The following is a 24188-nucleotide window of genomic DNA, read 5'->3' on the forward strand; positions in this document are numbered from 1 at the left end:
TATACAGTTTTTAGGGGCAACATGGTCGGAATGGTTGCTTCGTTACTCTTCCAGCAAACCAGGAGCAGCATTATTTATATTGAAAGTACAATATTCACTGAATTACGAGTCCTGCTATAGCGAGGGCATGACCCGTCGTACTCTGCCTCTGATTGGCTGTAACATGCTGCCTTCAGTGGTACGACCTCAATTATGTCTGTGTGACAACAATGTGCTTTGGCTCCCGGCAGGTTCATATCAGTGTCCACAGCTGCAGAGACAAAGTTCGGTTCCCAGGCCATTAACGTTGAAGGATCTGTACGACGCCAACAAACGAACCGTGCCCGCTACAAACAGGCTTGTTTCAATGATGAACCTCCAGTAATGTATGATCCAGCCAATTAGGGGCGAGTGGGATAACACGACAGAAAGATGTCGCCCCGCAGAGGAAAACAAATCACCTGAAGTCAGTCGACTGAAGTTAAAAATGGCTTTAGCGTCGCTCTCGTGCCTTTGTTGCGGCACACTTCTCTTGAAAAGTTGTTTGGATGGCAAAATGTGGCGGTTAATTAGCTTGAGAAATCGTGTGCGCATCCAGCCTGAGGGCACAGCAGAGAACGAAAGAGGCTGTTCTGAGACAGCCAGCTCTCTGCAAACTCTTACGTAAGGGAGAATCTGCATCCTGTTTCTCTCAGCTACATTATTGATGCAGGCTTCTGTTACCACGCCGGGTGCGTTTGTGTGCGTACGTGCCCGTGAACGTGTACACCTGTAAGTCTCTACCTCTCGCCGAATGCTCTCTCACCTTTGATGCTCTAAAGGGTGGTCTCCTCCAGCTGAGTTCCTCCAGCTGAGTTCTTTCTTCGCCTCCTTTCTTTCCCCCCACTTGTATTAATGTAAGTCCTCTTCCTCCTCCTCCTCTTCTTTCTCTCGCAGGCCTTTATTTCTCACTAACAGATGTTCTCGGCACCATGTGGGAGGACATTCCTCTTCTCTGCTCTGAAAGCTTGAAAAAAAGAAAGAAAGAAAGAAAGAAGACTTGCATCAAGAAAGGAAAAATCAAGAGTATGATGGCAACACAACAGCCTAACCTGCCTGTGTGTCCTGCTCCCCCCTTCAGAGGTGTCAAGTTAAAGATCAGAGTGCTTTTGCCTTTTTATAACGCAGCATTACACAACATCTGAAAGGTCATAGAAGTGCATGCACACACACACACACACACACACACACACGCAAAACATTGCACGACTGAGCAGCAAAGACGACTGCAAGTCAAATAGAAAAATGCTCACACACACTCACATACGCACACAAAGCAGCAGCAGGTGTGAGGAAGGCAAACACATGACTCCTTAGACCTCATGGGTTCTTTCAAATTTCAAACATGCCAAAAGAGCACCGTGGGAGTCCTCCTGCAGGGCAAGAGCGAGGAAGGGATGGGAGGCGGAGGGGAGAGTGATAGAGAGAGAGAGAGAGAGAGAGAGAGAGAGAGACATGAAAGAACAAAGTCTGGCACTCTGAAGAGCTGAAGGGAATTAGGAAAAATGTCTGTTTATGAGTGAGTGAATTTTACATTTTCAACTGAAAACAGTGGCCCCGAGTGGGAAAACAAGGTGGCCGTGGAAGGAGAGTGGATTAAATATATGTATGTGTGGGGCCATGTACCGACATGGTGGCTGGGCGCTGGATGCTGCAGTAAGGTGACCCACTTACACACAGCTCCTCTCCTGAACACACACACACACACACACCACCTTCAGCCTCATCTCCCACATCTCTTCAAGCACATTACTGTCTGAAATGGGGCCAAAGCATCCTCCAGTCTCCAGCGGGTGAGGTGCGAGTGTGTTCAGGAGCGTGCAGAGGCATTTGTAAGTGTGTGTGTGAGTGTGTGGCGGGGGTGAAGAGAGATGTAGTACAGAAGATGTGGGCTTAAGGGACAAAACAAAACCAAAAAAGGAAACCAGATAGAGGCCACTGAGCAGATGTACTGTCGGTAAGACGTACAGCACACACCAGGTGGCCCTGTGCATCACAGTAAATGAAGAGGGAATATGCTGTGCCTCGTTAAAGTGTGCGTCTGTGAACATATTTCCCTCCGAACTAATCTAGTCCAGCCGATGACTCTGTGTACCGCCATGACATTCTGCAGAAAGGTCAGCGCCTCGCCGGTATGCAGGAGATAACGGGCCAGACACATCCACAGTCCTCCGCAGACAAACAGCGAGATGATACAAGATAACGCCTCACAAATCAAGAGCCGATGAACCGGAATTCATTGTGCTTCCATTTCACACAGATATGAATATCTGGTCGGCCTCCGGTGCAGATAGGCGGCTCGCTTCGGAGCGATCGGCTCACTGGGAATTAACTCATTCACAACTTTAGAGGGCTAATAGAAAAGCAGCACGCGTGAGCAGAAGTTAGCGGGAGATGCTTAATGTCGCCATCTAGTGGAGAAACTAAATCACGACGGATGTACCGTCAGTACCTCTGAATGTCTATAGAAGTGTGGTGTTTTTAAATACCTTACTTCACTTTATCTTTACAGTTACATGCTGCTATATTACTGTTCAGAATGTTAAATACAGCTGTGATCTGATATGTGAAGACTTGTCAAATACAACAATAACCTCCTGTCTTCTGGTGGGATTCATGGGAGGAAAGAGGCGACCCAGACGACGGAGTTTTTAAGCTTTACTCGTGGTACTAAGACTCGGGATCTCTCAATGGAGTTCAGCCCTAAAACTGAGACCAAAACACATTTTTGTTTTATTTCATTCATTACTGACAGTTAGCTTGCAGGGCCAATGCAAAAAGCACCGGCTCCACTGAATCTCTTCCCACTGGGCATTGCGGATCTACTTGCAACAACACATGACATGCAGCGCCCCAACCAGAGCCTGAAGCTTTATGCAACAGAAATGGCTCCATCAGGTGGCAGAACACTCGCAGACCAGTTTGTTCTGTAACGCTGACTCAATGGAAGTGTACTGAACCGCTTTAAAAGGACCAGATTCTCAGAGTTAGATGAGAAGGTTCATACCACTGTCCCGTCTGTCCAATTAATGTAAAGCTAGAGCAGCCAGTTAGCTTAGCATAAAGACTAGAAACGGGTGGAAATAGCTAGCCGTGCCCCACGTGTTAATTATTGAGTTTTAATTGCTGGTGGCACATTTTGAACAGAGCCAGGCTCGCTGGGACTAGAGGGGATATCCACCTGGGATTTTATTGTGTATATATTTGATTCCACTCAACCAGAAGCTTTGACTGCTGCTGCTCTGCCTCACGGGGTTCAGGTGTGGCTGGAGATGTGCGGTGAGGTGACAAACTCGATGTCAGTTGGTTAAGCTGGACTGGTTTGACCGGATTCATGAAAAGAAATATGATAAACGATCAACTGTGTAGTGAAACAACTTCAGCATCACTGCACATTTGGAAACTGTGCAGTGTGACGGCTACTACAGCAGGAGAAGAAAGGAAAACACCTGCTGCTGTACTGAATATGTAAATGAAATCAACAATCCAAAGACCATCATATGATCTGTCAGTGGAGATCATGAGCTGCTGCTGCGGGTCTTAATCAATGCAAACCACAGGTGAAAATACTGCTTTACACAGCTGTGTTTATTATTCGGACATTTGGAATAATTATTCATTATGTCAGCTAGCACAGTGTGGAGCAGTGCAGGATGAAGTGGAAACTAATAAATAAATAAATATATATATATATATATATATATATGCAAAGTCATGCATGGCCTCTGCAAGACAGTAAGTGATGTGAACACAAGCGATTAACACATTCAAACGTTTTAAATCATAATGATCTCGTGTGCAGCACAAACACATTTTTTTATTAGTGCAGAGACTCAAAGCTGGACCTCTGTGGGTGCCATTTCAAGTGAAACAGGGTAGTAACACTGTCGTTAGTCTCTGACAGCGAACCACGTCACGGTGGAGGGTGTGTGTACACACACACGCATCAATCAGCAAAGTCAACACATAAACATTGCAATGGCTAAACATGCAGATAATCTATATTTGTTCTGGTGACGAGGCAAGCGACAGGAAGCAGACACACCACTCCAAGGACTGATTCCAGTGATGCCACATATTATTACGTCGACTCCACTATGATACTCGTGTTGAATGCCTTTACACAATGTTTTCAACAACGATAAGGAGGAACACAATGAAACACTTTGTGTTCTTTCCAATTTCAAGATAACTCAGTTACACTCAGTGCTCTCTCTGCCATACAAGGAGGTAAACTGATCCAAAGGAATGATAACTCCACAGCTGTGTTTCACATGGTTTTCCCTCAATTTGCTGAAATTGTGAATATTTGATAGATACAAATAATATGACTGCATCTTTTCAACACTTCATCGACGATCAGTACAGTTGACCATTACTAGGATTGGTCAATTACAGGTATATAAACCCTGTGATACCGTATTTGGGTTATTGCTGTATCGTCATTTGGACGCAAGGTGTCACTTTTGAGCAATATTAAAAAATAAAAAATCGTATTAAAATGTGAAAGTCCTGCATTAAAAGTCCTGCAGTAATGCTGATTTATACGACTTAATTGACGCCGATAATGTGATACTGAAGCAGCTCAAAGACACCAATTAAATGCATCAACTGTCAGAGACATGAACAACCGTTTTCTTGATTTGACTATTGACTATTCAATCAAAATGAACAAATAATCAAACACCAGAACAGCGTTGATCCACTGAGCTCTGGAGCAATGTTTCGAGAAACGAATTAGTCACGAGAAACATGTGGCTGACCTTGGATCGTGTATCTCTTCATCTCCTCACTCTCAGTAATGAAATCGGTGGTGTCAATCTGATCCCAGGTCGGTGCTTTTCGCGCGCTTCTAGTCTGTGACCACGTGTCTCCCTCCGGCCTGCCAGCGGACCATGTGGAGCAGCAAGATGGCGGCGCGGTGGAGGGGGAAAGACGGGGATTTAAATGCCGGCAACAGCGACTTTCTGGCCAGCAACACTCCCAATGAGGTACCGGTTTGCTAATATTACCTGGCCGACATGAAAAATAGCTGCACGCGAGCGGTTTCCCACGTGTTAATAGGCGGTGTTTCGCCGGCGCGCGAGGGCCACATGCGCGCATCGCGACACGTGGCTGGAACAGGGTAGTAGTAGTACTACCGAGGTAGCGACCGGGGAGTTGGCTGAGCTGGTCGATTAATCTGCCGTTTGGCCCGTGCAGCTACGGAAACCTATCGGCGACACGTTACTTAACGGAGTTACCTATTCGCACGTGTTTGACACAAACCTCACCGTCAATGATTAACATGTGAAAGCTGCCGGAGAGACCGGTTCACTTCCTCTGTAGTACACGATGCTCAGTCCTGCTCACTGCACTGTCCTCTTTCGTTGTTTTGTCTTCAACTATACTCTAAAATGTGCCGTCCTCGTTTTGCAGTCACGAGTGTAATTTAGTTTCCAGGCAGGCACAGATGTAAACTGCTTTGCTGTCACACAAAAGCGTTGAAATGCCTTCTTACCACAGTACAGGGCCTGAGAGCAGTTGTTTCAACTTCCTAGTACCGGTGGTGACCCGCCTCTCGGCCCCTTGTCTCCTACATACTAGCACACTTCTGTCCTGATTAAACTGTGGTATGGAAAGGCGTTGCTCTATGACAGCGTCTATGAATTAAGCCACAGAGGTAGTGACACATGTACAGATATGGCTGCTGTTTTCAGTTCTATAGAGCTTAAACTATACTTAAGATAGATCTAGAAACTATATCATTCACTGGTCTCAGTTACTCATGAGAGTAAACCTAATATCTTTGGTTTTGGACTGTTGTTCTGACAAAACATGACGTGTAAATATGTAATCTCTGACTTTCCGTGGTTGCGATCTGATAATTTATGAACCAAATGATATATCGAATAATCAAGAAATTAATTTACATAGAAATGTCTCATCAATGCACTTATTTATGTTATTACTTTATAAATATAGAGCATTTAGCACCAGCTCTGCCTCACTGTTTTTTTTTCACTGCTGTATTTGAAGAATTGTGTGAATTGGCGGCGCTTCCTGTTTATGCTGCGAAAGTTCATTTTGAGCTCAGTGCGTCCTGTTCCTCAGCTTCTGGTCGCACCCAGAGGTATGAGCGTCCTGTGAGATCGCAGGAGGAAGGAGTAGACCAGATCAGTGGGCATTCAAATTAAAATTCAATAATAAAATTGTGTGTTTTTGTCGCTGCAGTTGGTCCTGAGCAGAGTGGGAGGCGTGGAGATGGACAGCCAGTCCTGCATCGATCACTCGATCCTGGCCATTTTTGAAGACTCCACTGTCTCGTCAGAGGTCAGCGTTAAAGCCCATCGTCACAGCGCATCGGTCGTTCAACAGATGCCCTCTTCACTCCTGTCGTTTGTTGGTAAAATATGAATTCCGCGTATAAACGAATAAACCTGGATCCTCGCGCTTCCTTTCAGTACAAGAGTGGAGCGGAGGAAGAGAGCGAGACTCTGCTGTCGGCTCTGACCGAGATGCTGGACAGCGTGGAGGACGACGACGGGACTCTGTCTCCCTTTGACACGCTGCCAGACACCAAGCTCCTCAGGGACGCCTCAGTGGTGGGTGCACACACATGAAACGAGCTTTCAACTAAACTTCCAGTCAATTGTATTGTGCGTCATGGTCATTATCAGGACTTAGATGGTGATGTATCTGTACAATATTTGTTTAAATATATGATGTCCCATTATTAACATGTCGGCTGTTTTTTATTTCTCTCTTCTCTTTAGGAACCATCACTTGCTGACAGACTGAGACCGAGATCCAAATCACCAAATGTAACCTTCTCAATGAAGTTTGACGGAAAAAACAAAGACGAGAGCAAACTGGAGAGAAGCGGTCCTCCACCGCTGTTCAAGCGACAAAGTCAAACGTTGTTTCACTCCACAAATAGGAGAGCGGAGGCTGAAGTCGAGGTGTTCACCTCGACTTCTCTCGTCAACCTGGTGAGGCTCATGCACCCCTACTGCCTGAAGCTGCGCGTGGAAGAGGAGGAGGGGGATAGACTGAGGAAGAACCACACGGTGTTCTCTCAGGAAGAGGTGTGGAAGTATGAGAGACCCAGCGAAGAGAGCGATGAAGAGATAAATGTTGTGTCTGATGATGAGGTAATGGGGAAGGACACAAAGGAGGAAGAAGAGGGAGCTGAAAAGAGAGCGAATGACATCCTCTTGAAGAGTGTGCTGCTGAATGGAAACTCGTCCAGAACTCCTCCATCCAGAGAGAGACGAAGCGTGAGCTTTGGCCCCATTCAAGTGGCTTCGTTTGAATCGACAGAAAAGGGATCGAACGAGAGAAATGTAACGACTGGGCACACAAGTGAAACTGCAGCAGTTCCACTGAACAGCATCAAAGCACTTGAAAGTCCGGCTGGCTCAGCACTCGAACCCCAAACACTGTCCTCAGAAATGAGCAGCAACAAGGGGGCAGTTCTGTCTCTTAAAGGTGAGACGAAGGCCAAATCGCTCAGCCTCCAGCAGTACAGACAGCTGCGCCAGCAGAGACGGCCTCTGGTGGAGAAGCTGGGAAACTACACCACCATGTGGCCCTGTGTTTCTGAGCCCCCCGAGGGGCTGACCCCCATCCTCTGTCTGCACAGACCAAACAGCTGCGGGCCAAAGGCAGCACACGGTTATCCCGACGGCAGGAGAAGTGGTGCTGGTCAGCTCCGAATATCTCAAACTCCAGGTCACAGGGCCCATTGCGTCTCCGCTCCGCCCACGCCTCACCGCTCAGAGCCCAAACCATCCACTCATCTACGCCGCAGCGGATTGAAGCGCTCACGGACCGAATCCAACATCACCTCATCGGCCGGTCTGCAGCCAGACGTCGCAGCTAACCCGACTGTTACTGTGCCTGAAAGCAAAAAAAGTCCAGTGAAGAAACAAGCACTGCTCAGTAGTGATCCCCCAAATCCTGTCCTCCTCCCCTTACCGGTTAGCCAAACAGCATCACCAACCGCTGACCCCTCCTCATCAAAGTCCAAAGGGGAGTTCCTCAACAGAGACTCCTACCCTGACAGCACCAGACACTTTCCAGAAATCCAAAATGAACCCTCGGGCACATCTCTTCAAAGACAGCCATCCGCCTCAGGGCCGAAGCCCGAGGTGTTGTCAGTAAACCAGGGCCGCACCGCCCCGTTCCAGGAAATCAGAAACGGGCTCACCGAGATCGCTTCAGGCGTCTCCTCCGGACCCCCAGCGCTGGGCCCAACCGCAACACAAACCAAATCTGCCTCAGGGTGCAAGAAACTGCAGCCGCAAAGAAGCGGTTCGAGCCCGACTGAAGAAGACGCCGAGCTGGAACCAAAGAGTCCTCGGTCACCAGGTCCAGATACAGGGAGGCGAACAACGTGTCCTTCCCTCCCTGCTCCTGTAGACGCCCCCATACCAGCAGAGGGGACGGCAACAGCGGACTCAGGTAAACTGTTGAGACATGTTTGTTCATGTGACTTACGATACATTGAGTTCACTAAGAACTGAGAAATATCAACTTCATCTACAAAATGTCTGTTTGTTCTTCTGCTCCAGGGATTGAAGCGCTCGATGTGACCAGCCTGCTGGAACAGTTTGAGGAAACACAAGGTGAGTAATCAGATTACTGACACCGCTGTATCGTCGGATGCTGATGTGCGATCGTCGGGTGACCTCTTGTCGTTCTTCCTCCTCCAGCTAAAGGGGAGCGGGTGTGTGAGAACGACGCTCCTTCACAGTCGGACCTACAAACAGACGGACGCCCGGACTTGGACAGAACTACGCCTGTCGTAACGCAGAGAGCCTCTGTGGAAACACTTGAACCTTTAGGCACTTCAGAATCACCGGGGAACCCAGAAACCCTCGGGAGTTCACCACCTCTTCAAAGTGTCCCAGAGCCCCTCGGCACTGAGATCGTCCTCGGCACTCAACAAGATCTGCCAGCAAGACGCAGAAACCCTCCATCCAAGGCCATCCAGATGATCGACCCCCGTCCTCTACCGTGCAGGAAGACCAGCACGAGCCTCCCCGCCGCTCACGTCTCCCCTCACACGTATGCATCCGTGTCCTCCGATCACGATTACTGCGGGTCCGCCGACCGCTCGCTCACGAGTGCTCCTCAGCGCAGCAGAGCCTCTAAACCCAAGGATGCGTCTCCAACCTCTGATGAATTGCAGGTGACGACCCACGACTCGTGTGCTGCCGCTGAATGCAAAAAGCCGACCTCCACCGGCGAGGTCGGAGCCGTCGATGACTCTGCAGTGACGCAGCGTCTCTCTGAGCGGCCCGGGACGAGCCCGTCCACAGACATGGTTCTTTCGGACGCTGCTTCCACGGAGCCAGACTGCGTTTGTGCAGCTGAAGACGAGACGGCGTCATGCGCGCCCCCCACGCCTCCACCCAGCCCTCCTGCCAGAGGCAGGGAGAAAGGAAGATACCGGAGAAGATCTCCTCGTTCGGACTCCAGCTCCAGCTCTCCTTCCTCGTCCTCCTCCAGCTCTGCATCTCCCTCTCCAAAAAGACAAAAGTAATCCTCTCCTGCTGTGTTCAGCGTTCGTCTTCATTTGTCCTCTTTGTGCTTCACGCCTGATTCTCCATTTGTCCGTCTTACAGGCACCGCCACAAGCGTTCAGAGAGCAGCTCCTGCTCGTCGTCGTCGTCCCCCTCTCGCTCCCCACCTCGGCGCTACAGATGGTCTTACTCCAGATCGAGGTCGAGCCGGTCCAGATCCAGATCTTGGTCCCAGTCTAGGTCCACGTCCAGATCCCGATCGCCATCCCCGCGGGTTCGCCGTAGACAGTGGACAGATGTTTACAGGTCCGTTCTAGTCGGGAGTTTTCCATTCAGACATTTAAAGGGAAATTAAAATAGACAACGGTGTTCCTTCTTAATGTCCGTTTGTGTTGCACGTCTTTCGGGCTTCACTGAGTTCATGAGTGTAATCTCGGTTTCCGTCTTCCTCTCCTACAGCAGCAGAGAGTCCAGGAAGCTCAGGAGAGAGCACGAGATCAGGATCCAGAAACTTAAAGCCATCGTGAGTGAAAGATGACTGACATGCGTTTGTGTTGTTTTGGTTACGTAGTGAGTGGTGAGTAATTCTGATCATCCTCTCGCGCAGGACGAGCGCAGGGTGGTGTACGTCGGCCGCATCCGCAGGTCGATGACGCACGACGAGCTGAGGGAGCGCTTCTCTCAGTTCGGAGACGTAGAGTGCGTGTCGCTTCACTTCAGAGACAGAAGGTGAGAGTGTACAATTGAAGTAGATGTTTTTACAGTGTTTTGTTTTGTACTATCCATCTGTTTCTGTTGGTGTTAAAACGCTGCACCTTTGGCTCCCATAGCGACCACTACGGATTTGTCACATTTTACAACATGGACGATGCTTTTGCAGCCATCGATAACGGCGGGAAACTCCGGAAGCCGGACGAGCTGCCGTTTGACATCTGCTTTGGTGGAAGAAGACAGTTCTGTAATTCACACTACGCTGACCTCGGTGAGACTCAAAGCACAGAGCTCGGGTGAAAGTCTGACTGTCTGGTTTTTCTCTTTTTATTGCAAGCTGCACCATTGAAACTGTGACATAATGTTCCTAGTAGAATGTGAATTCATTGATTCAAATGTTAAACACATTTGCAGATGTGTTTTAAATGTCCATCTCTCCCTCAGACGCAAACAGAGATGCAGAGCCAGCTCCTGCCAAGTCCAGGCCCGAGGACCTGGACTTTGATTCGCTGCTGAAACAGGCCCAGAGAGGAATAAAGAGGTAGCACAGCTGTTTGAGAGCACAACAACAACAACACAATGTAATGCAGCAAAGATCAAAACGGGTTTTTGTTTATGAACCTCAGAGCTTTATGCTCGTACTCGTGTAGCAAACTTTTGTATGGAAGTCTGTTCTTTTTAAATGTTTTGACTCTTAATACGCATGCAGTTTCTGAAATGTGCAGTTGATATGTACAAATACGTAGCACTGTTTATTTCAAGGCAAGGCAAGTTTATTTGTATCGCACATTTCAACAACAAGGTAATTCAAAGTGCTTCACATAAAACCATTAAAAGCATCAAAACACAAGGCAAAAGAAAAGGAGATTTAAAAACAATTAAAAAACAAGAAATAAAATGCAGAAATGCAGGAAATTGATTAATATATTAATTGAACGTGGTTCAATTAAAGGCAGCAGCAAACAGAAAGGTCTTCAATCTTGATTTAAATGAGCTGAGGGTCTCACAACATGTTATCAGTGGAACCCACGAAAGATTTGTGTTTCATTCCACAACACTTATATATTATGTTTTGAATATTTGTGTATATATATATATATATATATAAAAAAAAAAAATGCTCTTAATTTTGTTTCCTGATTGACTGACTGGTTTAGTTTAAATCCAAAGAACGATTCCAGTGAGCCAGCATGCACAGAGCCATCAGAGCGCTTTTACTATAAATGTTACTCGTTATATATTCGTTTCACTCGTCTAAACCGTCTGTCATGTTTTTGTTAGATTATGCTTTCACTTCTCTGCTCTTAAACTAGACATTTCTCATTGCGGGCAGAATACATTTTCAAACTGTTGTAACTAATAGCATAAATTATACTTGTACTCCAATTAAGTAACACTTCCAGAGCCCCATGATGTCCCCACTGGCTTTCTAGCTCTAAATGAAACTGTGCTTCACTGTGCAGAATGATATCACATGTGTGCAGGTTGTTTTCACATTGACATGCTGGAGGGGGGAAGGTGTCTCTGTACTCACCTATCACATATCGGATACAAATTACTATTCAAAGTATTTTATATATACCGGTACTTTGAAGTGTTGGGCATCTCTATAACCTGACACTAGTCCTGATTGGTAGTCTTAACATTGTTTGTGGCTGCAGCTTTACATCAGTCATTGCCTACATTGCTGTCAGTCACAGATACCTCCAAATAATGTGACTAGAGGAAAAACTCACAGAAAGCATGACGCCGTGCCATGCAGTATGGAAACTAAGCTCAATATTTACTGAAGAGCTATGAAATGCAAAGCGTTTGTTATTGTGACTGCTCCTTTCGTGTTTTTAAGGTGAACTGTCCCTTTAAGCCACAGGGACACTGTCTCTTTAAGACGTACGCGCACGGTATGCTCAGCCGCCGACACGCGCCTGAACTATAGTAAACACTAAACAAGAGCGTTTTACTGGCTCACAGCATTTACAACTTCAGACTTTAGACCATGCGAGCATCATGCTGTGCAATGCCCCAGGTGCTTAACACCGACGGGTCTGCGCAGGCGTGAGAGGACGGTGCAATAAAAGTCAGACCAAATTAAAAACTGGCATAAAAAGCTGTGACTGACGAGAGAGCCGTGTCAGTGCGCGGAGCGTCTGTCTGAGCAGCGGTGAAGTGGAAGCAAGAGACTGAAGAAGAGACTTCACATCCACTGTAAATCATGTCAACACCGGGCAGTGCCGAGGGCCGAGCCCACACCGGGACGAAGCGGTTCATCAGTGGAGTGGTGGAAGGTGAGCAGTGGAGACCCAGCTGGAGCACAGCGCAATCAACGAGCGCATATGCACATCGTGTAGAAGTGCAGTCGGGACTTCTGGTATTCTATGCATGACGTGACCTTTGCTTGATGCAGGCTTTTACGGGCGACCATGGACTATGGAGCAGAGAACGGAGCTGTTTAAAAGGTGCGTGCGAGGAACAAGTGCAGGAACACAACTGAAAGTGGGGGTTGAATACAATTTTCAAACAGTCACATGACAAGACACTGGTGTTATTATGGTGTCATTAGACCTTCATCAACACCTCCTCAGGTGATATAACAAGATAATATAATTAAAACTAAATCATATCCCCCATACTGACAATCATATCAGGATAACAGTAATTTTCAGGTTAATATACAGTCTATATATACCTCTAAATAAGCCACAATGCAGAAATGTAATGGTCATATTCAATCATGTCTTCGTAGAAATATGCATATAAATGCATAAAGAGGAGAGTTAACATCACTGGACAAACCAGCCGATGTAATATGTGAGGAGATTGTTGATCGCTGGCGTTGGGTTTCACAGAGAGCAGAAGTGGGGTTTGAACACGTACTTTTACGCCCCGAAGAATGACTACAAACACAGGATGTATTGGAGGGAACTGTACTCTGCAGAGGAGGCAGGTGAGTTTCAGCCCTTCACATGGCCTTGTTAGGGATTGAATGACATCACAAATATCATCGTAGTACATGTCGGTACCAGGATACTCCATTTAATAACTAAATCAAAAGACTTAAAAACAGAACAGATGTGGTCCTTTTCAAACTATACTTGTTTCTCATTCGTATCGGTGTCATACCAAAGTCCTATTCTGATTCATCACTATCTCCCGAGACACATTGTTGAATTGCTCAGTTTGGAGCCTCTCCTTTTGCATCTTATCAACAGTGTTGTATACTGAAGGGCAGTGGGGATTTGAAGTTTGACCCATCATATCTCTGATGACTCCTGTCCAAACAGACAGTGGACTTTGGTCCGTCACAGATTTGTTTGTTCGTCTCATCTCTTATTCTTATTACCAGGACAACTCACCGCCCTGATATCAGCAGCCAAACAGCACGACGTTGAGTTCATCTATGCCATCTCTCCTGGCCTGGACATTACTTTCTCCAACCCCAAAGAGGTTGCCGCTCTGAAGAGGAAACTGGATCAGGTTAGGACTTGTTATGCAGAGATGAAGGGTGGAGCAGGAGAGATCATTTAATCTCAGCTGTATGTAGTTTTATGGCTCCCTGGGGGATTGGTTTGGACACCATATTACTTCATGTGAAACATGCAGCAGTAAAATAGAAGCATTTAATACACTGAGAGTAGGTCAACGGGCAAACGATAGCACTGACGCAGCTGCAGGTGGTCGGTTCAATCCCTGGTGGAATAACTTTATTGTCCAAAAAGAAAATGTACATCGTCAGGAGCTGGAAAAATACAATGATGGTAAGATGTGAAGCGGTCCTCTCTGTCCCCCAGGTGAGGCACTTTGGCTGCAGGTCCTTCTCTTTGCTGTTTGATGACATTGAGACTGAGATGTGTGCAGCTGATAAGCAGGCCTTCAGCTCCTTCGCCCACGCCCAGGTGGCCATCACGAATGCAGTGTACCAGCACCTGGGTGACCCCGAGACCTTCCTCTTCTGTCCTACAGGTCAGGCAGCGGGGTTGCCTAAAACTGGAAAAAAAAAAGCACACAGAAGTTTGTTTTTGTAAAATGTTTCAAAAATGATTTTGTCCTTTTGAACGCAGCCTGGAGAGTTGTAAGCATGTACACACTGTGTGATACCTTTACATATGACGCTGTTCTTTGTCGCTGTTTTCCGTCATTCACACTTGTTCTGTCCCTGTCACTCCAGATTATTGTGCTGCATTCTGTACTCCCAATGTGTCCCAGTCCTCGTACCTGCACACGGTGGGAGAGAAGCTGCTGCCTGGGATTGACGTACTGTGGACTGGTGAGGCTGCACTGACCCAGAACCTCACTGAACCTGCACAGAAGGATCTATAACACAGGTGCTCTCTCTGTCTCTCTCCTATTTGTGTTGTTTAGGTCCCAAAGTGGTATCCCACAAAATCTCTGTCGAGTCCATAGAAGAGGTGTCCTCCGTGCTGAAGAGGGCACCAGTCATCTGGGACAATATCCACGCAAACGACTATGACCCCCAACGGACTTTCCTCGGACCCTTTAAGGTCAGTTCATAGGTTGACATGTCTGTATAAGCTCCAGTCTGAACTGCATCCAGAAATATTGAACATGATCTCCTCCTGTTAGGATCGTCCCACTGAGCTGATTCCCAAACTGGGAGGAGTGCTCACCAATCCAAACTGTGAGTTCGACCTGAACTTCGTGGCCATCCACACCTTGGCGACATGGTGCAAAGCGACCGCTGACGGAGCGCAGAGGGATGTGGAAATGGGTGAGTGTCTAGTTTTTCGTGAAATGAAATAACACTCTCTGTGCTGCTTTTTATTGCATCCATCAGCTCTGGTGCATACACAGAGTATCCCCGCACAAATTAGACTTTTTTTCTTTTGCTTTGCCAATACAGCAATGTGACTATTCGTAGTGAATGTGGGGAAGGAGCTGCAATGGTCCGCCCTACTGCCATGTTTTCCAAAACTCAAGATGGATAAGATCTTGTCATAATCCCATATACGTCAAAAATACCGTCTAGCTCATGCAGGTCTCGAGTGTGAACCTGAACCGAGACCAGGGGCTGCTTGAAGTCTTTATTGCATTCAAACTTCTTGTGACATAAAACACAGTTTGTCCAGAGGTGATCAAACCCAGAAATCTGAGAATAGTGACAAAATATACGATATATTTGTCTCTGACCTCCATCGCCAGGCGACGAGGAGCAGGACCCCCGCTACAGCCCCCAGAAAGCCCTGACCCTGGCCCTCACTGACTGGCTGCAGGAGTTTCTGAGCACCGATCAACCTGGAGGTAAAGAGTCATGAACCCTTAACGTTCAACCACAAACTGTTTAATGGTATCCGAAAAACAAGGTGTGTCAACGCCCTCCTCATCCTCCCGGGCCCTTGTCGTCCTCCAGCTCGTCTCAAGAAGGACTCGTCCGACGAGGAGCCCGTGCAGACAGACGGGGGAGAGAGCTCCTATGCTCCTGGACCCGGGGAGAAGCCGCTCTACACAGCAGAGCCCCTGTCTCTGGATGACCTGAAGCTGCTGTCCGACCTCTTCCACCTGCCGTACGAACACGGCCCGGCGGCCAGGGCCATGCTGCGGGAGCTGGACTGGCTCAAGAAACACAGTAGGGCCGCCGGCGCGGAGACGGACGAGGTAGAGTTCCGTGTGTTAGATTAAAGCAGACGATGTTGTGAATAATTATCCTCATCCTGTAAATTCATGCTTAAACGCTGTTGTTCTGTTGTTTCAGACTGCAGAGTGGCGCTCCAGAGCGCAGCAGTTTGATGGCACGTGTGAAGCGGTGGTGCAGATGTTCAATCGTCTGTCAAACGCCCCGAACCGCAGCATTCTGTACGACCTCTACAACTACATCTGTGACATCAAGAGCGGGGTCGATCTGGCTCGAGCCTACGTGAAAACACTCGGTGAGAAAAAATCCTTTTAATGCCGATTAAAACACGCATGCTGGCGTGTAACGGACACAGTGTGTTCAGGGGGGGGGGGGGGGGGGCTGCTGTAGGCACGCTAAAGGGATCTTTAACGAGATTTAAAGCACATTTGAATCCGGAACAGTTGGCCATCATGTCGTGTTGTCCTTAGGAGGGGAGAGTGGACCCTCAGCCCAGCGGATGAGCGAGGATCCTGAACCCTGGGGCTTCAGAGGAGGCCTCTCTGGAGAGTTCCAGGTAACTGAAACTGTGTCTCAAGACATTGACTTATTTGACCACTTAGTATAGAATGTGTCATTAAAAGGACGGGTATCTGGTGAATCTCTTCTTTTATAAATAACTTTCCAGTGTAGGGCCACATGCATGTACTGTGTGTTTGTACTTGCAGAGAATGCTGCCTTGCCACGGAAACAGGGACCTGTTCAGACATCCTCCCGCGACGGCGGTTTACAGCATACGGGAGTACTGCACTGAGGACAAGGTAAGGATGCCAGCTTTTTTTAAATCAATTAAATTTAGCATTGACGTTAGTCAATTGACGTTTTGTTTTCTGTACTAGCTGGAGGTGCAAAGGATTTCCAGGGAGATGCAGAGTGCAGGAGAGAGCAAAGTCCCCGTGATGACGCAGCCTCCACTTCTCTGTGACGGGTAAAGAAAGAGTCGAGTTTCTCTCCAGAGTGTTCGTGCGTTTCTTCTTCTGTCTTAACGTTCCCTCTGGCCCCCCACAGCCTGTCAGCAGGGGAGATCTCCCCTTCCCCTCAGTGTGCTCTCGTCCTGGAGGATGAGATCGGGGTGTGTGGTTACGCCCTGGCACTCACCGACGCCAAACCAGCCGCAACCAAGATCCAGGTGATCAAATGCAACAGACAGTTGTTTTAGAATACAAGAGGAAAATCAAATGCATTTTTTATTTTTTTGTATTTTATTTATCTCATACCTCTAGAGGGCAGTAAGTGAATCAGTGTTCAAGGACTTCCCCTCCCTGGTTACCGTACAAGTGCTGCCCCGGGTCACCGATCCCTCTCCAGCCAAGCGCATGATTGGTCGGCTGTTGTCCTCCATCAGGAGCAGTGGTAGGTCAACACCTGGCACAATGCCTTTGATCATTGTGAGAAGTGCCTCATGGAACTGGCCTGCTACCGATTCACAGACATTCAACAAGCTGCATGTTCTCCACCAGGAGGAGCTGTTCAGTCATTGTCACAACCGCTCTACACCTGCCAACCCTTCTGTAAGGAGGGGAATTCACAGCAGTTTATCCCTGCAGCTGTTTACCTTTAATACTAGTGCCAGCTGAGAGTTGAAGCTGAGTTAGTTTTTTCAAATACAATCCAGGTAGGAAGACCCTGCTTCCCCTCCAGAGTAAAAGGACGTAAGATAGCTCCGAGCAGCAGACTATATGCTCGAGTACAGGTCCAACTCTGGAGGCACCGCTCGTCTGTATTAATACCCGCTGCTCTTTAAGGGCTTAGCATCCCTGATGCTGCAGGAATATGTTGCAATATTTAGCAATTGCATTCTAAAACACAGTATCGATCATTTTCTAGGACTTCACAGAATAAACGTCACATCACTTATCTTTTAAGGTTCCAGAGGAGTTTTCTGTGAGTTGAGGCAGAACGACCGGAGGATGCACGACTTCTACGCTAAACTGGGCTCCTTCAAACCCGTCCAAACACCCGGAGACATCGTCGCCATGGGAACAAGCTTGTAAACCAGATGAGTCGCAAGAATCTTCCTCAGGTTTGAAATGTTTTGAGATGAAACTGAGAATGATTGCTTTCTGTGCAGCTCGTCAAACTGGAATCAGTCGTAATTTTTGATCAGTTAATATCGTTATTTGTATCATTTAGAAGTTATCATCATTGTCCTTCTGCAAAGTTACATGACTCAATGAAATGTGTGCGATAAAGTACAGAATAATGATGAAGTGTAATGCGATATTTTTAAATGGAACGTGACTTTTTTTTTGATAAAAATTCGGGTTTTTTTCAACGCAGCACAATTCAAATGTTAACATAATGTTACACATTAAAAACAAGATGTCAAAACATTGAAACAAGAACATGTTTTTATTATTTGCATTTTGAAATGATACAAAATTAACTTATGAATGGTTTCCGGTTAAATAAAGTAGCTGGTGTTTAACAGAGTCCTGTCTGAGCAGGTAAGATAAAAACAAAGTAATGGGTGAGTTTAATATTTCAAGTTATTTAAGGACATTCCTTAAAAACATTTAATCCTGAGTGTCTGACCAGCAGAGGAGAAGAGATCCACATTACCTGCTGTTTGATAAACTGACTCATTTACCCAGACTCCTCTAGAATGTCAGCGGTGTCTTATTATAAAAGCATTAAAAGATCTCATAGGTGGAGACCTTCTGTGTGGCTGGTCACAGACGAGAGGCCCGAACGGTCTTCTCCTCTACCTACCATTGTTCCTCTCAATTATCATACAATATATAATCATGAAATATATACTTTTGGGTCATACCACATTATTGCACAGTGGGACTGTAATACTAAGCACTGAAAACAAGTGTTGCAAGTACACAGTCCGTCTCAAATGAACTCCAGTCCTTCAAACTTCACGTTCCCTATCTTTGTCTCGGGCATCAGCACCCGACCGTCTAGCGTAAACGCAATGATGTAGGTGGCAATCCGGCCGGCATCCTCCTCCGACTTCAGGGCCACGACGATCTGATCGTCGGTGTCGGGAACAAATTTGAACGAGGAGAAGCCGTGGGTCGGGTCGAGCGGGCCGACGTGCCGCACTGTGGTGTAGCTGAAGTCCGCGGGGCAGGACAGGAGGAGGTTGGTGGCACGCCGCTCGTCCGCGGTCTCTTCGTAGTGCTCGTGACTGGCGCGGCGAGGGAGGAAGAACCAGCGCTGGAGACGCTCGCTCCACGCTGCCGATTCATGGATGAGGTAGCCTGGAGAACACGGGACATAGAAGGAAGAGTGGGAGGAATTATGAGTGTCCTAAAATCTCTTAAGTGTCCTAACTCAAAATCCAGATAATAGCGGAGTTTAAAACTTTTTTTATTTGCTCATCTCCGTCGGTGAGCAGGTTTTAGTCATTTATTTTTAGATTAAGGAACCTTTGACACCTGTTCCCTTGGTTCCACTCATGTGTGATACCACTGCCCTAATGGCTGTATGTGGCCAGGACTATAAAGAAGACGAACCTGGCGGTTGTATCCCCGTTGCGCTCCGCAGGGCGTTGTAGTGCGGCACCCAGTTCTCATGCTGCACGTCGCCGCGGTAGCCGACAACTTTCACCCACTCGGGGTGGTTGTTGACGACCTCTCCGGACGTCGTGGTCCACTCTTTGCCCAGGCCGCCAACATACAGTTGCTCATCTTTCACTGCCAGCCACTCTGCCTTGAATCCTGCACACGAAACGAGGACTGATTTGTGAGACGGTATGTGAATATCTTAAAATGGCCGCCAGCCTTTCCAAAGCTGTTTCTGTGTTTTCTGAAATATAGTGCACGACACACATTTAAACAATCGAAGACAGGCTGCATTGGTTGTATTCTGACAACGACCAGAATGTTCTTCACGAGTTTGTTTGAGAGCTCAACTTCTTTTGGGGACTGACCTTTGGAGACTGAGCCGTCCCCGTCGGGTAGTATAACCCAGGGGACGGCCCGGTTGCCTTCGATCCTGTACACCACGCCCGTACGGTCGTCCACGCTGTACAGGTGACCGTTGAACGCCACCAGCTCAGACAGCTCCATCCCTGCAGTCAAACAAACCAACATACTGATGTGAGAACACAAACGTAGTGAGTGTAGATCAGTATGTGTGTGTCCTCGTCTCTTCACCTCGTCCTTTCTCAGCCAGATGACTCTCCAGTGTGACCGTCTCAGCATCCCACTCCACCTCCAGTCTGTCCGCGCTGTCTGAAACGGTCAGGTGACCTCTCTTCATGTAGCTGAACCACGTCTGGTCCTTGGAGCTACGCGACGCCGTGTCCAGATCTGCGATCACACCGACGCGGTAGCGGATGCCGTGCTTGGTCTTCTCCGGCGGACTTAACGGGTAAGTGTCATTGTACGGTTTCCCCCTCCTCTGGTGGCGTGAGAGGCTTCTCGCATTTTGCCTCTTCGTCTCTTGGAAGATGCCATCCTCGCCCTCGCTGTGCATTTGCAAACCGTCGACCCTGTTGCGGTAGTAGCCTCTGGCGGCAGTGTCTCTGTCCCCTACTGTGCGGTGCAGGTATAACATGAGCACTAAAGCCAGCAGGGTTGCCACAGTGATTGCTCGCCATTTAGGGTGGAAGCGGGAGTCTGAGGCGGTAGCTTGCGTCATGGACGCCAGGGCCAGGGGGAGGCCTCGGACGGCGACGCCAAAGGAGGTCATGGAGGTGTCGTCGGCATCCTCGCTGACAGGTTTGGACTTGGGGCGACGACCACTATTGCCTGGGGTTGAGCATAGAGAGGCACATTAGAGCCATGATCAAGGATGTGGTACAAAATGGACTGACGGAGGGAAGTGCAGTTGCAAACAATACCAGAAAAAAAGTATATCTATACTTCCATTAAATTGTTTATGTATCGTTAATTTCAAGTCTGTATACAGTTCAGATTTTAAAAAAACACCGAAAACGATAGCAGGGAAAGATGAAGGAATGAACACGGGGGAGGAGGAAACATGTTGGAAAAATAGAATGTTGTTCCTCTTGTTCTTTGTTCACAACAGAGCTGTGTTGTCTCATTCGGGCACAATCTCTAATCTGCATACTGAGGAGGTAGCCGACACGTCCTACTGTCTCAGGACTACACGCGTACAAGTAACCTCGCTCTGTTCTGACCTCAATGTCAAATTATTTCTTCCTTCTGATCGCCAAATATACATGTATGTAAACGGAAACTGCATTCACTAGTGCAGTGTGGGGTAAAAACAGCTCAGTTTTGTGTTTTTATTAAACGTTGTCGGTTTAACAGGATGGTTCCCTGCAGTGTTTTGTAAGCAGCTCCAATAACCTCATTAAAATGAATACACGTATAACTTCACTAACCTACAGGGAGGCACACGTTCACACCTGTAATGAGTGAGACTGTTGTTCAGGCCCTCGTCTACTAACTACATTGATCACGAGAAGAGATGCGTGAGGACCTGGCTGGCTTATCACCTCTGCTGAAGCACATCCTTTGGGACTTCCTGTTCCTCTGTGGATTCAGTGACATGCATGAAGCTCATCGGCTAAAATGCACCGTCAAAAGGTTTAACAACAAGGTCCCTTTTCTCTGCTCCTGGGAGAATTATTTGGGAAATAATTTGCAGACACAAAATTGACCCGATCATCCACTTCTATAATTCTGCTGTGTAGTACTTTTGACCCGTCTCATGCCAGTTGTAGTCTGCTGTCGGAGGCTTCTCGTCTAAAGCGAGAAGCCTGCTGACCATGTGCAGGAGATGATAAGCTCACCGCTCTGAAATACGAGAGGTGAGCTTATTATGTGACAACAAGAGTGCCATGGTGTCCCTCGACCTCTCTGCACAGTCATAGGTTGAGCTCCGTGGAGTCACATGTCCCCGTTTAAATCATTTTATATTAATAATAACTGGAGAATATTATCATGTCTGAAAGGCCTCTCTCGCCTTTTAAAAGTCATCTTGAAACATTAACCATCCAAAACAATGACACTGCTTAAGTTGACTAGATCTTTCTCTCTGCATTACCACAGGCATTTATTTCTGCAGTTTACGTAATTTTTCTGAAAAAGTAAACCACGCCCGGCTAATTATGAATGATTGCTTGACAATGAAATGTGTGACTGAAGGATAATATATTATAAAGTTAGCTCTCTGGAGGATAACGCGCTGAAAATGTACATTGTCGTTGCTGAAAATCATCATTTAGCAACACAAAATAAATGTCACAACAACGCCAACAAAAGAGCGACATCAGCCGGAGAAAACGGTCTGATGTAATGACTACATTCTGAACAAATATGAAAGCAGTTTGTTGAGCTTATTTGGTATTACTTACATAATGTCACATCCCATGCCTATTCAGCGGCTCTCTAAACAAGTTCATACTCCTTGACTAACACGCGCTATACAACATACACACGTCAAACTCTTGGCAAACAAATAATGCCCTTATTGTCACTATTGAACGCACGACCCCCCCCCCATTCCCCATCCCTCCACAGCACAGACCCAAACACTGCCTCGCTGTACGCTGTAAGAGTGCAACTATTCACCCTCGCTTCGCCTCTTCTCCCCTGGATGCGCTGTAACCACCATGCTGTTAATAAACTCCACGTCCCTTCAGCCCTCGGGCCCGTATGAATAACTGATCTCTATCTCGCAGAGTCTCCTCCTTTTCTCTCCGTTACACCGTCTCAAGTTCCCGATCCCTTGTTGTAGACTCAAGAAAGAAAGGCAGGCTTCACTAAGATGCTAACTACTAAGTAAATCAGGAAGAACTTGTAAAAAGGTATAGCATGTCTGAAACAATAAGGCCCCGTCAGCAATTACTGATTAGTGGTGGTGAGAACATTGAATCCTGACAGTTTGGTAACCAGCAAAGGACTCGACAGATCATACGTGTGGTTGGATACACAATATATACATTTAATACTAAGCTTCTCCATGATGTTTCATGTAAACATCACAAAACGGGCAGAACCTGCTTTCAGACGTGTGACTGTACATTCAGAAAGATTGTTAATCAACACAAATTGTCATTTCTCCATATTTCATTAACCCAGTTCATCCAGCAAACAAACTGACCAAATATTTGCAGATTACAGATTTATTTATGCGACATGTTTGCGTCCCCTCTTTTCATATTCAACTCATCTATTTTGACCAAAGAAAAATCTTTACTCTCATTTACTAGTTTTTGTTTTCTGGAGCTTTCGACCACATCTCGTGGTCTTCCATTGTGGGTGGAGTTTGCTCAGTTGTCATGACAATGCTAGGAGCTGGACCTCAACGTTAGATTATTTTACGCCAGACTTCACGGTTATGACGACACGTGACGCTCTACTTTGTCTGTGTGTATTTATGGCACGTGTGTGTATTGTATTCTACACGTGTCTCTCCGTTGACCAATACCGTTACAACGGGTTTAAAGATACAAACAGGTTAATGTCATGGCTAAAGAAACATTGTAGCTAATTTAACCGAATGGCTCATTGCACGCGACCTGTTCAGAGCGACACGACGAGTCAGTAAAGCGACGCTTGTAAACTTTGACTGGCTTCCACAAAAGTGAACAAAATGTCAAACTGTCGAAGCTATCACCTATTCCAGTCATATGAAAGTATAAAGCATCCAACGTCGACGTGCTTCAGAATAAAAGACACGTCGCTGAGTACATAGTTAGACCAACACGTGCTTATGCAAGAGTTTTAGACACAACGGTTCCATTTAAAGGCGCTAGCCGTGAAGCTAACGTCGGCTAGCAGCTAGAGCTCGCTAGCGTGATGCACCTTCGTGTTATCGTTAGTGTTACCAACGAGCTGAGGCACCGGACTCAAGAGGCCGGACGGAGTGAAGATGTGTCAGGTCGTCATTTAGTGACTTTTAAAACCTCACCTGGTGCAGAGGGTCTTCGAGTCCGACCAGCTGGCCATGTTTGTTGGACTGTTCGGCGATTAGCTCCTCCTGCCTGGAGACTGAACACTGAACTGATGTCGCGAATGTTCAACTCACCACACTGTCAAACCCCTTAATGATCTATTTATCTCATATACCCTCATTTATATTGATGGCGTGGACAAAATATTCCAAAATGACCTAAAGTTGAATGGACACCTTTCTAATGTAAACTAACACTGAACATCATAACCTTCAGCGAGGTATTACTGCAGGCTGTTGTGTTCAAATTGCATTAGTTTCAGCAACATAGGCACCTCATAGACTGGCAACTAAAGGCAACACCCAGAAACCAACCAGCCCTCCTCTGATAACACATCTGACAAACAGTCATTTTGACTGGATACAGCTTTATTTGTGAGTAAGCAGCCCTGTGAGTTCAGTTTATACGGTAATAAAGGTCTTAAAACTAGATTTTGAGACAG

General features: G+C 47.0%; 3 protein-coding genes across 6 annotated transcripts; 2 read left to right on the forward strand and 1 right to left on the reverse strand.

The window, feature by feature from the left end:
* Nucleotides 1–4910: 4910 nt before the first annotated feature.
* On the forward strand, nucleotides 4911–11308 carry LOC306784172 (uncharacterized protein). 2 transcript variants are annotated; one of them, XR_013772348.1, is made up of 11 exons: nucleotides 4911–5009; nucleotides 6232–6330; nucleotides 6462–6602; nucleotides 6774–8463; nucleotides 8574–8627; nucleotides 8715–9543; nucleotides 9630–9833; nucleotides 9987–10050; nucleotides 10135–10256; nucleotides 10408–10509; nucleotides 10683–10707. XR_013772348.1 is itself a non-coding variant. In XM_079278029.1 (11 exons), exons 1-11 carry the CDS (start codon nucleotides 4914–4916, stop codon nucleotides 10781–10783), a joined length of 3552 nt encoding a protein of 1183 aa, XP_079134155.1. In that variant the 5' UTR covers nucleotides 4911–4913; the 3' UTR covers nucleotides 10784–11308. The 2 variants fall into 2 exon arrangements, 1 of the variants encoding a protein (XP_079134155.1); XM_079278029.1 differs by having other exon boundaries at nucleotides 10358–10509; nucleotides 10683–11308.
* A 1142-nt stretch (nucleotides 11309–12450) lies between these two features.
* Nucleotides 12451–17874, forward strand: ogal (O-GlcNAcase like; the record flags this gene model as incomplete). The annotated part of the gene is made up of 17 exons (XM_079278508.1): nucleotides 12451–12523; nucleotides 12643–12694; nucleotides 13085–13182; nucleotides 13582–13712; nucleotides 14027–14198; nucleotides 14404–14502; nucleotides 14598–14737; nucleotides 14820–14964; nucleotides 15396–15494; nucleotides 15604–15848; nucleotides 15946–16120; nucleotides 16296–16381; nucleotides 16533–16625; nucleotides 16704–16792; nucleotides 16873–16993; nucleotides 17088–17217; nucleotides 17731–17874. 17 exons carry the CDS (start codon nucleotides 12451–12453, stop codon nucleotides 17856–17858), a joined length of 2076 nt encoding a protein of 691 aa, XP_079134634.1. The 3' UTR covers nucleotides 17859–17874.
* Nucleotides 17875–18206: 332 nt separating this feature from the next.
* On the reverse strand, nucleotides 18207–23798 carry cant1b (calcium activated nucleotidase 1b). 3 transcript variants are annotated; one of them, XM_079279390.1, is made up of 5 exons: nucleotides 23704–23798; nucleotides 19974–20570; nucleotides 19748–19888; nucleotides 19332–19535; nucleotides 18207–19076 (listed from the first exon to the last, which is right to left on the reverse strand). In XM_079279390.1, exons 2-5 carry the CDS (start codon nucleotides 20509–20511, stop codon nucleotides 18706–18708), a joined length of 1254 nt encoding a protein of 417 aa, XP_079135516.1. In that variant the 5' UTR covers nucleotides 20512–20570; nucleotides 23704–23798; the 3' UTR covers nucleotides 18207–18705. The 3 variants fall into 3 exon arrangements, with proteins under 3 accessions (XP_079135516.1, XP_079135515.1, XP_079135517.1); XM_079279389.1 differs by lacking the exon at nucleotides 23704–23798 and adding an exon at nucleotides 22362–22427; XM_079279391.1 differs by lacking the exon at nucleotides 23704–23798 and adding an exon at nucleotides 22145–22235.
* Between the last annotated feature and the right edge of the window lie 390 nt (nucleotides 23799–24188).

The sequence above is a fragment of the Melanostigma gelatinosum genome (genome assembly GCF_949748355.1).
Source record: "Melanostigma gelatinosum genome assembly, chromosome: 11".
In the NCBI taxonomy this organism is placed as follows: domain Eukaryota; kingdom Metazoa; phylum Chordata; class Actinopteri; order Perciformes; family Zoarcidae; genus Melanostigma; species Melanostigma gelatinosum.

What these genes read in the sequence shown, in the direction of transcription:
- LOC306784172 (XM_079278029.1), top strand. Translation starts at nt 4,914, where the DNA reads ATGTGGAGCAGCAAGATGGCGGCGCGGTGGAGGGGGAAAGACGGGGAT. An exon ending in ACTCCACTGTCTCGTCAGAG is followed by an intron (nt 6,331 to 6,461) that starts GTCAGCGTTAAA and finishes GCTTCCTTTCAG; the next exon opens with TACAAGAGTGGAGCGGAGGA. An exon ending in TCCTCAGGGACGCCTCAGTG is followed by an intron (nt 6,603 to 6,773) that starts GTGGGTGCACAC and finishes TCTTCTCTTTAG; the next exon opens with GAACCATCACTTGCTGACAG.
- cant1b (XM_079279389.1), bottom strand. Translation starts at nt 22,404, where the DNA reads ATGGTGGTTACAGCGCATCCAGGGGAGAAGAGGCGAAGCGAGG. An exon ending in TCTGGCTGAGAAAGGACGAG is followed by an intron (nt 19,889 to 19,973) that starts GTGAAGAGACGA and finishes GTTTGACTGCAG; the next exon opens with GGATGGAGCTGTCTGAGCTG. An exon ending in AACGGGGATACAACCGCCAG is followed by an intron (nt 19,077 to 19,331) that starts GTTCGTCTTCTT and finishes CGTGTTCTCCAG; the next exon opens with GCTACCTCATCCATGAATCG.